General features: G+C 33.2%; 1 protein-coding gene across 1 annotated transcript in view; it reads left to right on the top strand.

Annotated features, from left to right (window-relative positions):
* Positions 1 to 3818: 3818 nt before the first annotated feature.
* The window catches only part of Mtpbeta (mitochondrial trifunctional protein beta subunit), a 40956-nt gene continuing 32047 nt past the window's right edge, over positions 3819 to 12727 (top strand). Inside the window, exon 1 of the mRNA XM_075371596.1 lies at positions 3819 to 3979. Coding sequence (XP_075227711.1) covers positions 3913 to 3979 — 67 coding nt within the window. The 5' untranslated portion in view covers positions 3819 to 3912. The remainder of the gene's footprint in view (positions 3980 to 12727) is intronic.

The following is a 12727-nucleotide window of genomic DNA, read 5'->3' as shown; positions in this document are numbered from 1 at the left end:
GCTCTTGGAGGGGGGGGGCAGGACTCAGGCTACCTTGAAACTTAGAGGTCAAGGGGAAAATTGGCCACTCATAAGCGATGAGTCAATATGGCTGGAGCCGCATTGTGGGACTGTGTTGGAGTTCCTTGATGTGGCTGCTTTGTTCAACCGACATCAGCAGTTTACCTAAGGGAAAAGACTCCTACCGCACTGCTGTAGAAAGCTAACCGAGAGATATGGCTGGCTACCAAGTAGATTAAGGCTTTAAGCGCTTTAATGGTGGACAGGTACTTGCTGGCATTAAGAGGTCTATGCGTGGCAGTGAATTGCTATCTTTGACAAGATAAATTAATTATTGATAGTCATATATGTTTTAGTAGTTGACGGAGTGCGCCTTCCCATTTTAGTGATATGTGACAAGTGGGCGGTTGGTCACTCAAGCGAGTGGTGTATGGTACCATGCTTATTCCGTTCGCCTTTTTAGGTTAGCTCTAGAAGCTAGTTAGGACACTGGTCGTTAAAATGTTTCGTGGATCAGTAGCCGTTTGTGGCACAGACATTCGGTCTTATGCTTTAGGGCGACCGAATGGGGTGGTGGCGGAAGAAATGCCAGGTAAACCAAGCCGACGGGGTAACTGCAGGGTTAGAATGTACGTCCTGGTTGCACATGATATGAGGAACGCATTTAATTGCGTTTCTCACGGTGCGATCAGGCACGCTAAGGATCTCTTCGGTGTTTCATTGTATTTGAAAGGATCATATGCTCAAATCTCAGTGACAGGAGTATTGTGTGTGTGAGGTGGATGGCGGAGTTCTGGAGCGAGGAGTAAGCATAGGGATCGATCCTCGGGTCGACTGTATGAAATGTTACATATGATACTGTATTTTGTGTTCCTGTGACCCTTAAAGTGACAATTGTGGGCTACGCGGACGACCTTGCTTTGGTTGTGGAGGCTGATACCCGTAGGAAGGCCAAGAATAAAATATACGAGTCTTATCGGGGGGGGGGGGCTGACTAGATGAGCTAAGTCATCTAGGCCATACTTAATCCTTAAGTATGGCCCCGGAGTAAACAGAAATAGTTGCAATCTCCTACGATAAATAGAGACCGAAGATCTTAGTGGAGTTTGAGGGCAGGTGTGTGCGATCCTAACCCCCAGTTAAGTATTTAGGCATATGGGAAGATGCGCGGAGGCATCTGCTTATAGAACTACATCCAAAAAGGTGCTCGAGGTCATCATGGGTATTTTACCGGTGGATTTATGGTTGCATTACGGGCCAGAATGCGCGAGTCTGGTGGCTTGGCCCCTGTGGATAGGGTGATGGCGAAGGTGGCGATTGATGAGGAAACATTGAAGGCATGGCAGGAGAGGTGGGATCAGGTGACGAAGGGCAGGTGGACCCACAGGATAATTCATGATATTAGCAGATGGATTGCGAGACCCCACGGCTTTACCTCACTCAGATAATGACAAGCCATGAGGGCTTCAGGGCGTATTTATTTCGTTTTGGACTAGTCTGCGCGGGGACCTGCCCTGATTGCGGAACGAAAGAAACGGCGCAGCATGTTTTCTTTGAGTGTCCCCACTTCGCTATGGAGAGAGGCGAAATGCTTGTACTCTTGAGTACGACGGTTTTATTCCCGCCTGAGGGGGCATATGCTTCATGCTGGCTTGTTGCAGCCAGGTATTTCAGAGCGGTCATGGAGAGGCTTCGGGTGGTGGAAGAAGCAAGGAAAGCAGTCTGCTTTCCTTACTTCTTCCCGAGAGCTCCGGTGCGGAGGACAGGGCCGAGGGGTGAGTGTCTAGGGGCCTCCCGACCATGTGGGAGTCGCCTGAATTCGGTGAACCCGTGGTCAATCCGATGCTTGGAGCAGGAAGGTAAGCTCCGCTTTCTGGAGTTAATTAGAAAAAAAACTTGATGTACTCCTGGATACGAAGGTTATGTTCCCGCCCGAGGGACTTTTGGATTCCAGGCTAACCAAAAAAGAGCACTGGCTTGTTGAGGTTAATATGGATTAATCCATATGGAGATGCTTCGGACGGAGGAAGAAGAAGCAAGAAAGCAGACAGGCGCCTGAGAGCTCGGGTGAGGAGAACAGTGCTGGAGGTGAGTGTCCAGGGGGCCTCCCAAACCTGTGGGGGTCACCTGGATGCGATGACCCGTGGTGCAGGAAGGTAAGCTCCCTCTTTCTGAAGTAATGACTCACAGCAGTTTCCAGAAAGGGGAAGAACTATCAGAGGTGGAGGTTTAGTCGGAAGGGCGCAGGCACACATACGCACTCAATATCTTGCGGAACCTGTTAGCGAGCCCGACACTTTGTACGGAAGTGGTATTCCTCCCCTCTATAAAAAAAAGACTACATGTTTTAACATTGCAGTGTAAAATGGTATTCCAAGAAAGAATGACTCATACATTTTTGGTCATTGAGATAGAAGATACGGGTAGTTGTGATGTACATAGAACAATCTTATATGGTGGTTGACTTCCGACACTGAATAATCATAGATATGGTTAATAAATAATTATTTTCTTAATATCTTGGTAATTTTAATTCTTGGTGAAATTGGGTTGTGTAACATATAAATCACTGTCTGTTTGATTTACACAAGTTAGGGGAAGAAAATAACTAACTGCAGCTTAGAAATAAATAGTTTGCTATTCTTTACTGAATTAGTCATACATAGCATCACTACACTGAAATATAGAAATACTGGAATGGGCACTAGCGTTAGAAATCCGTGCCAACAACGATAGCTGATTTAAAGGTATACCTCTCTTTGTCTACAGTCCGTTCAAAAAGTTTGTGATGATCTCTCATCACAAATTACAAGTTATATTTCATAATTAAGTTATTGTAGAAAGTTTTTATAAAAACATTTATATGATACAATGATTAACTCAACATTTATTTAATATTCATACGCATTGAATTTTTTCTATTAATTAAATAGAATTATGAAATTTTATCACTTAATATTAACTACAATTAAGTTTTATGGAATCACTTAAAAAAGGGACGGTACGTTAGGTACAATGCGCATGCGCTGCACTGTGTGACAAAGAAAACTATACCTCTAAATCTATCTCTCTCACGTTCGTTTTCCGCTCAAGTTGGACATAGGCAGTGCCCATTCCAGTATTTCTATATTTCAGTGCATCACTACTAGTATCTAGAGAAAAGATTCGATTCATAACCCTATTCCACATGCCAAAACAGAATTATCTTTGAATTAGAGAAGGTATTATACATGCTAAATCCCATATAAGTTTTCTTTTTGGTGAAAATAGAAAAAACGCATTCAGGAAATTTTCGTTAAAGGAAAATCTAGACAGGTATAAAAAACCTAACGACAGCGTTAAAAATGTGATATTTAATATGTTCCATACTTATCACTAAGCATAGTACCAGTTCGATAAATGATTTTTAAACCCACCATAACCTTTTTTTGCAAAAGAAGTTCATTCCAGAATCTGACGGACGTTTTGTAATAAATTTGATATCGTTGAAATCGTTAGTGCAATAGAAATTCCACTGTAATTGTATGAAATCTTTATAGAATCTTGCTGAGGCGTTATAAATTTAAAACTATTTTATGAATTATTAAGAGCGCGGTGGAACGGAGGTTCACTGCCGTAATACTCTGTACGTTAATTGTATTTTCGGGAATATTGTGGATTATAATTAAAAATGAATTATGTATTCCATTCAATAAAGAATAATGATTTTTTCAAAATTACAATAGATAAAATATATTTTTTGTAGCACAAAATGGCTACATAATTTTAATTTGTCACCGAGACAACAGCGCTAGTGTTCAATTTAACAGCCTGTTACTTTAACCTTAAAATTTTGTATGAAGTTGCAGTCAGACAGCTGTGTCATTATCCGTCGTTCAGTCTAAATTGTAATTAGTGTTAAGTTGAGTTAAAATGGCTGCGCTCGTAAGAAATTTTGCGTTACCGAGCAGTGGATATTCTACTCCATGTTTAAAATATGGTAATTCTTTACTGCATCTTATTAAATATTTTGGTATTGCATGTTAACTGCACAATTTAATGTTTCTTCAGTTCTTGTTATTAAGTTGTTAACCTCTCTAAATTAGGGTCAATTGATAATTATTGGTTGATCAAGTTTGTAACTGACATTGATAATTTCCTATTTATTTTGGAAAATATATCAGTTTACTTATTTTAAACTAATAAATGTTGCATTTTCAGAATTTTTTCTTGTGACAAGATAATTTAATTAACCTCAAACTTGTATTTAGTAAGGATTATATATGTTTGATTATTATTGAGTATTAAATTCATGATTGGGTTTTCTGTTTAATTTTTGCCCATTAAACTTTTATGGTGTTAGTTTGTAGTTCCTCATTACAGCTAGTACATACTTTCAGTTAATATAGAGGTTACCTTGCCTGGGGTTAAAAGCATAGCTACAGTTATGCATTTTTCATCTATCATTTTAGCTACTCATTTTCTTCAAAAACTGTCCAGAAGCAACCCACGGTCATAATAAAATTAAAAAATGGTATAGGGTGAATCTTGTAGTAATGAACTTTGAGGGTTTAGATATGACCTCTAGATAGTAAGTTAACTGTTAAAAGACAACAGTTAATAAATTTATTACAAATAAAAGAGTTCTTGTACTATTAACTAAACTACATTTTTCTTACAGAAGAAGACCTTTTTTGCTCCCTAGCATTTACACCCTACTAATTATACATTTTGTGTCAATTCATAATTTTAACCTATTTCAGAATTTATTCAGTACGATCCAAAGTCAGTTTACTTGTTCAGGCAAGTGTATTAATATTAGTTTAGCATGTATTTTGTATGTATTGATTCAGCCTATAATGATGAAATGCTGGATAATATTTTTATGGGCTGAATCAGATCTGAAGCCCATTATACCACAGTATGTTTTTTTTTCTTTTTATACTTTGCTGACCCATGAGGAGGGAGATCCTCGGGTCTAAGAAGGCTTAAACGAAATACTAACTTTTATTTTTAACTTTCCATCATAAGTAACATAATTATTGCATGGATGGGTGTATTACATTTATTGGATACTTTGGAAACGTTACGCAAGTACTTCGTATCCATTTTATCCTCTTTGGGTTTTCATTCTGTTATTTTATTAATTTTTTAGTTTTCTAATTTTTATTTACTTTATTATAAATATTGTAAAATGATTGCAATGTATTAACTTCACTTAATGTAAATTTAAATAAATATATTATAAACTTCTTAGATTTTCCTTTATTTATCAACATAAGATTTCTGTTGTTGTTAGGAAATAAAGAAGCACAAAAATAATATTTAATTTCTCAATATTGTATTAATATAAATTTTCATAGCACAACATCAAACAGTCAGAGTACAAATATCATCATTAGTTTTATACGTTTATCAGCTTTAAATTCATATGCAGGTATTTACAAATTTGGACACTTTTATCACAAACCTTAATGAAAATACATAAGTAGAAACAAAACAAAAGAATGAAAATCCGTTATAAATGATATAAAACTTAAAAATCAGCTGAAACAACAAAATCACAAACTTATTTCCACCCCTGCACATAAACTTTTCAGATTAACAGTAAATTTAATAAACATGTTGTTCATAAATGATAAATTAGCTTATAAATGAAGATTGAATGTATTATTTACACTATATAGGAAATAAATTGACTTACGAAAATCACTTTCAACTCATGAATGATTATAGAATATACAAAATGCTAAATTAAAAGTCAACTTATGATACAAAATAAAAATAAAATCCTTGACATTACTATATAACAGTACTCAAACTTTGAGACCCATCCAGTTAAAAAAATAAAATAATTATCTTCACTCTAGTCAAATCAATGACCATTGTTAACAGTGATACATTATTAAACAATATGATTTCTAGATTACATTTACAAAACCAACATTACTGAACATAGAGTAGCCAACCAAATCCACAATTAGACATAATTAACAAATCTAAACTTAACAATACTTAACACCCAAAAACATTTTCTAAGCAAAATCCACCGTGAAGCCCCTCCACCTTTCAAACAAATACACAAATCAAATGTGCCTATATGTCTTATCATGAATTATCAGAATGCCTCTGCACTTTATCTGATTCTTGTCAGAGTTATCAGAAAATTGGTAAATATAAATATTTACATAATAAACCAGCATAGACCTCATAAAGATGATGAAGATCATTAATACATTCATTACTCAACATAGCGTGTATAGATTTGACATTGCAAAACTATACACTAACATCCCAATAACAGATTCACTCTGCATAACTAAAAATGAACTAAAACACAAAAAAGTGACAGAAGAACCCATCATAGAAATAATCAACAATCAATACTTGTACAATCTTGTGAACTTTCTGTGGGCTCCCATACCTGTAACATCCTGATAAAAATCTTTCCGCTCACAATGAAAAAAAAAGCACAACTGTTTAGAATATTAAACCAAACCAAATTTAATAAATTCAAGATTGATAACTTCAAAATTTTTCACTACTCTTGTGACTAACATCACTAGTGCTACAGTGCTACAGTTTTCACCTAGGCATCAGCTGATGACCCAACGGGTTGGTCTAGTGGTGAACACGTCTTCCCAAATCAGCTGATTTGGAAGTCAAGAGTTCCAGCGTTCAAGTCCTAGTAAAGTCAGATATTTTTACATTGATTTGAATACTAGATCATGGATACCGCTGTTCTTTGGTGGTTGGGTTTCAATTAACCGCACATCTCAGGAATGGTCGAACTGAGACTGTAAAAGACTACACTTCATTTACACTCATACATATCATCCTCATTCATCCTCTGAAGTAGTTACCAGAGGATAAACAAGAAAAAGAAAGAAAGGCATCAGCTGATGTCATTGAGTTGAGTCAGCAGTTTTCTTGAGTTGGCAGTCAGTTGTGTTCAATGTGAAATTGCATTTGTTCATTTAATAATTTAATATATCATTGATTTGGTTGTTTCAAACAACAAACCAAACAAGTTAATAGTTTTCATCTTGATTATCTTAAGACAAAAACATAGCAGATAAAAATCTCTCATACTTGTCAATTTTATTTAAAGCAATTCACTCCATTGTAAACTGTATGAACAGCTTTACAAAGAAATAGACACTGAATTGCCAGTTATAAAATTTTGTTTTATTTTTGGGAAACATGATTAAGTTATTTCTTAAGGAGCAGAAAATTCACTTTGTGTTGGTTTCAATGATTTATTACAGGTAGTAAAATTGGCATATGTATCCATTTCAATGTGAACAACAAAGAAAAAATGTTTTCTTGATTCCACTGATTGACTGTCTGAGGAAACTAGTACATTTTGCATGATTATAAAGTTTGTAGAATAGTTTCCATGAATATTTCACTGTTACCAATGCAGACAGAATTGGATTAGATTATTTTTTTGGAAATGTGTATAAGTTAGGATATAAAACTAGTTAGACTAGAATAAGAAAAAATCTTGAGAGATCCAAAAAAAATTTTGGATTCTCGGATTGTATTTGAAGTAATTATCCCTTCAACATTTCTAGGTTCACTTATAAGATGACTTCCAGAATTATTGACGTATTGAAATATCCACTTCCAGAATTATTGTTGTCATTTGTAATCGCACAATTATAAAAACTTTCATAGAATGAGAACTCAGAATTCAAGTTTCAGTTATAACTTGATACCAGATCCTGTAAAAGAAATACAGCCTATCATTAATTAATTGAAATGAGAAAGTAATACTTTTTTCATTATTCAGTACATATTTATTTTCAAGATTTGAAGATTCTGGTAGCTAATTCTCAAGACAGAATAAAAGTTTGGCGCTGAAAACATTCATAATTAATTTTTTTAAATTTTACCCGTTTATTAACTTTTTCCGAAATCACTTGCCACCTGTTAAAACACTGAGCATGGTAGTTACTAAACTAGCTGGTCGTATAATAAATTCGTGTCAAGCGTCAGATATATTTCACAATTTTTTTTTTACATTATACATAGTATTGTTTAAAATATATGTCGAAAATTTGCCTTGTGAAACATGCCTGTGACACTAAAAAATCTCTTTTCAGATTGAAATGTCTGGATTTTTTGTTTGAAAGTAGAAGTTTGACAGGGGTCACAGTAAAACATTTTTTTTTTTACTTAACGTGTGCAGTTTGGTTTCAGTACAAAGTAATGAATCTTAACAAATTACTAAATCTAAATAGAATAACAAAAAGTAGAGAGAAAGGTTTTTGACCATTGACTGTAATCCATGTTGAGCTATTAAAATGAACAAAGAGTGTAGTATCAAGTTTGTAAGATTATAAACTTTTGACACAATTGTAACTAATTGCTGGTTAAAATCCATTTTGTAAAAAAAAATATATATATATATATATTTGTAATAAGCTCTTCTTTGTATTTTTAAAATACTTGTAGGAGTATTTAAAAATTAGTAACTTGAATCTTGTTACTTAAAAATAGAGTATAGAAATGTCTCTTTTATGCTCTTCAGTTTATATTATTGTTGCGAATAAAGTGTAGAAATTTATATTATTGTTGAGTACAGTTTCTGATTTTATTAGCTAAAAAAAAATTTACTCACTCGATGATTTTTAATGTTAAAATAATTTTGATTTTACTTAACTGTATTCTTTTTTAATTATTCTTATTATTAGTTACAGTGCAATTATAGTTATTATTATTTTATCCAAACATAGCTTGACTGAGTTTCTGTATTCTGTTTTTACATTTATAAATGCATTCTATACAAATATAATTAGCTGAACACAATATTTTTCATTAATTGAACACTCACTTATATTTAATATTAATAGCCATTTCTTACTTTTGATTATTTTACTATTTTCTCTTGCAGCACTGACAAACATTAACTTATCAGTAAGAAAAAACAAATAAAACCAATTATAATATTATAAGCAATTTTTGTTTCTTTCTTATTCCTGTTTTTTTTATATTTTTATCTGTTAAAGTTCTGCAGATTAGTTGAAAAATATGAAATTGATTTTGATTATTATGAAAATGCAACCTGTAAAAGACCCAGAATTACATCTATTTGCCCTTTAATATATTGTATTTTTAAACTACATCATACTTTGAATGCACTTTTCAAATTAATTTTATCATAAATATTAAAATATGTATACTTGTAATTGAAGCTTTAATCATTGATTTTTTAAAATCCAAATCAAAGATTTGATGTTACTGACCTTAGTATTTTAATTAAAAATGTTATAACTGCATAATTAAATCAGTAATGGAACTAATGGTATTGCTCAATAAATATGCATCAGTTCATAGTTCGCTATGTCGTAATTTATCAATTTCAGTGTTTGATAATGGAGTTATTTTATTTACTCAATCGACAATAAAGTATTGAAAATGTATTTATTAATTTTTTTTTTTTTAGTGTAAAAACCTGAACTAAACTTTTGTTGTCATAAAACAATGAATTAACCTTGAAATAAATTTCTTGTACTTAAATAAATATTTTAAGTATAATAATTGCTGTAAACTCATATTTGACTAATTCACTCTGCCCAACAAAAAATTTTTTTTTGAACATTTCCTTTACTTCATGAATCAAATCTTACTAATTTTGGGTTGAGAAAAACTAATATGACAAAGAAAAATTTTTATTAGCTCTAGTTTCTGTGATATACAATAGGTAGAAGTGTTTTATTTTAACGGATTAAGAGAAAACTATACATTTTAATTACATATACCAACAGCACAGAAAGTCCATTTGACATATTTTTAATGACAATTTCATTCTAAGAGCTCTTAATTGATGGAAGAATACCTGGCAGTTGGTCGGGTCTGAAGATAATCATGTATTGGGCTTCATGACATCGTTGTCTTTTCGCTTTCCTCTTGTGAGTTCCAGAGCATCCTGATACACAGACCAGCAGTAATTTGCAAGCATTACTTCATTTCAAGAGCCCTGATATTTTTGTTCCATTACAGAAATATCCTGATGAAATCTTTCTCCATATTCATCACTGACAACCCCACAACTAGGAGGGAAAAAGGCCAAGTGTGAGTGGAGAAACTGTATTTTAAGGGACATGTTGCATCAGAGTTGATTCTATTTTTGCAGAAGTACTATCACCAACTGACTGTAGATGTCATCTCTTTTGTTGCTTAAAAATCCATGAGTGACTTCTTTTAAGGCTTCCCAAGCTTTCTTTCTTTCCCCTCCAAAATTAGGTCAAAAGCAGGATCCTTTACAAGTTGTCGAATTTGTGGCCCAACAAAAATACCTTCCTTAATTTTTGCATCACTTGATGTAGGAAATTTTTCCCTTAAGTACTGTCCTTCTCAGTTCATACTTTTGACAAAATGTTTCATTAAACCCAGCTTTATATGAAGGGATGGAAGAAGAACACCTTTTGGGTCCACGAGAGGCTCGACAATGATAGTTTTCTTGCTAGAGTTAAGATTTCTTGCGAGCCAGTCTGCTTGAATATAATGTGATTTCCTATCCCTACTGTTCCACATACATAAAAAGCAGCAATATTTAGTATATCTCAGTTGCATCCCTAAGAGTATGCAATGACTTTTAGATTGCCACAGATTTTCCACATGTGCTCATCATATTTGATTGAGTCTAGGAGAATTGCCATGTTTGCATTAGTCTCCTTCATGTGAACTGCATGACCAACAAGAATAGAAGGAAGACAATTGCCATTGTGAAATAATACAGTTTTCAAATTAAGCTTGGAGGAGCCTATGAATAGCCTCCAATCAGTTGGATCATGATTCAAATTCAAACATTTCATCAAGCCATTAACATCGCAGCAAAAACAAAATTGTTTTTTTCTCAAAAAAAGAAAGCAGACCCTATGACAATGTCTGTACTGTGAGACCCTGATATCACATTGAAGAAGATTCCATTGCTGTAGTCTTGACTCTAGAAGTTATGCTTTTTCCTTCAGCAAATCTAGGTCTCGAATAAGATCACTCAATTTCGCTTGACTCAGTCTGTGCAGTTTATCATCTTTTTTGGCAAAATCAGAGTCATCGGATGTGGAAGGCTTGTTGGGTTCTTCTTCCACACTGTCTTCATTTGTTACTTCAAGCTCACAATTTTGGGGTGGAGTAGAAACTGGTAAACTATCTAAATGTGGAATAGGTCAAATTGCAGATGGAAGATTAGGATATTGAACTGTTTCTTCTTTCTTCATTGACCATCCTGACTTTATAGGTGGAGTCAAGCAAAAATAGCAGTTATCTGTGTGGTTTGTAGGCTCCTGCAAAAACCATAGACACAGTAAAAGCCATAGATGGTTTTTTTATTTTTCAGCCATTCTTGTAGTATAACTGAACAAGAGTTGCAACATATATGTGAAGCTCATGACTTTTCCTGGTCCCGTACCTTCATACTAAAATAATGCTGATAGGCAGTCTCCATAAGAGGCATCACATTGCATTTTTGTGACAAAACTGTTATTTCACCACAACTGTAACAAAAATTCTTCACTGAATTTACACATTTTTGTGGCATTTTGATTTAACTGATTTTTCACTTCAAAAGCACTTGAAAACCAAAAATTCTGCACTAATTATAACATAGACCGTGTGTTATAATTATGAATATGGAACTCACATTCATAGCAACAGTTATACTGTTTATAACCTACAAACAGATGGAGAATATTGTGTTTTGTCATCTAATAGTTGCGACAACTCCAAAAACAAAATTACTGGGTAAAAAATTACATGTCATTGTATCTCCAAAGCAAGAGTTACAGTTGTGGTCCTTTTTATGGTTGAATTCAGCAGATGGAAATACATACAAATAAGCTATTTTTGAGGTCGAAAAATTTTCATTGTTGGGCAGTGTATTAGTGTTTTTTTTTTAATTGATTTTATTTTTTCATACCTTTTCCATGAAATTTGAAGTGTCATTCTGGAAAAATTAATTTTTCACACAGTATTTTTTGCTTATCTTTTGTAATTGTTTAATTTTTAAAAAATGTATTCCTTCACTCAGTAAAATAACATCAGATACAATTTGTAAACTAATGATAATAATTGAGTAAACAATAAACCATGAAAACCCCTGATGTTTGTTGGATCGTACACAATATGTGATGTGAAGATTACTTTATCTAGTAGTAATCTGTTAAACATCTCCTGCCTAAATTTATGAACTTATAGGGAAATGATAAAATATAAAACCGGATATTTCATATAATTTAGTGCTAGTTTGATGATTTTATCTAGCTGAGGATTATAGTTTATGATCTGTGCATGCATGTTTGCTTCTTAGTATCAAACATTCTTTTAAAATTTTGTTGAAGAAAAATGTAATCAGTGTTGTAAAATATATTTGCTTAAAGTGACAGATTATGTTGAGTTGTAATATGAAAAGATAGGCTCTTTGAATTACTACCAAAGAATGTTATTTTTGTACGTCATATTAAACGTTAAATAAAATCTTAGATAGAAGTGAGCTGAAGGGCTGAAATATGGTATGCAGTCATACTTTAGGTGAAATTAGATGAAATTTGTTTTCTATACATTTAAAGTGAAAATTCTATACATTAAAGGTGAAAAATACCTACATTTTTATTGGGTATGTTAAATTGTTTTGAAATGGATACTTTTTATTATAATTATTCTTTTATAAGTATATTTATGAATTCTCTTTTAATGAATGACAGGTTTTAGAATAGGATAGAGAGAATAAAAAATTACTTGT

The sequence above is a fragment of the Lycorma delicatula genome, chromosome 1 (genome assembly GCF_047948215.1).
Source record: "Lycorma delicatula isolate Av1 chromosome 1, ASM4794821v1, whole genome shotgun sequence".
Classification (NCBI taxonomy): Eukaryota; Metazoa; Arthropoda; class Insecta; order Hemiptera; family Fulgoridae; genus Lycorma; species Lycorma delicatula.
The sequence above is the reverse complement of the archived record's forward strand: the minus strand, read 5'-3'. Positions and strand labels throughout refer to the sequence as shown.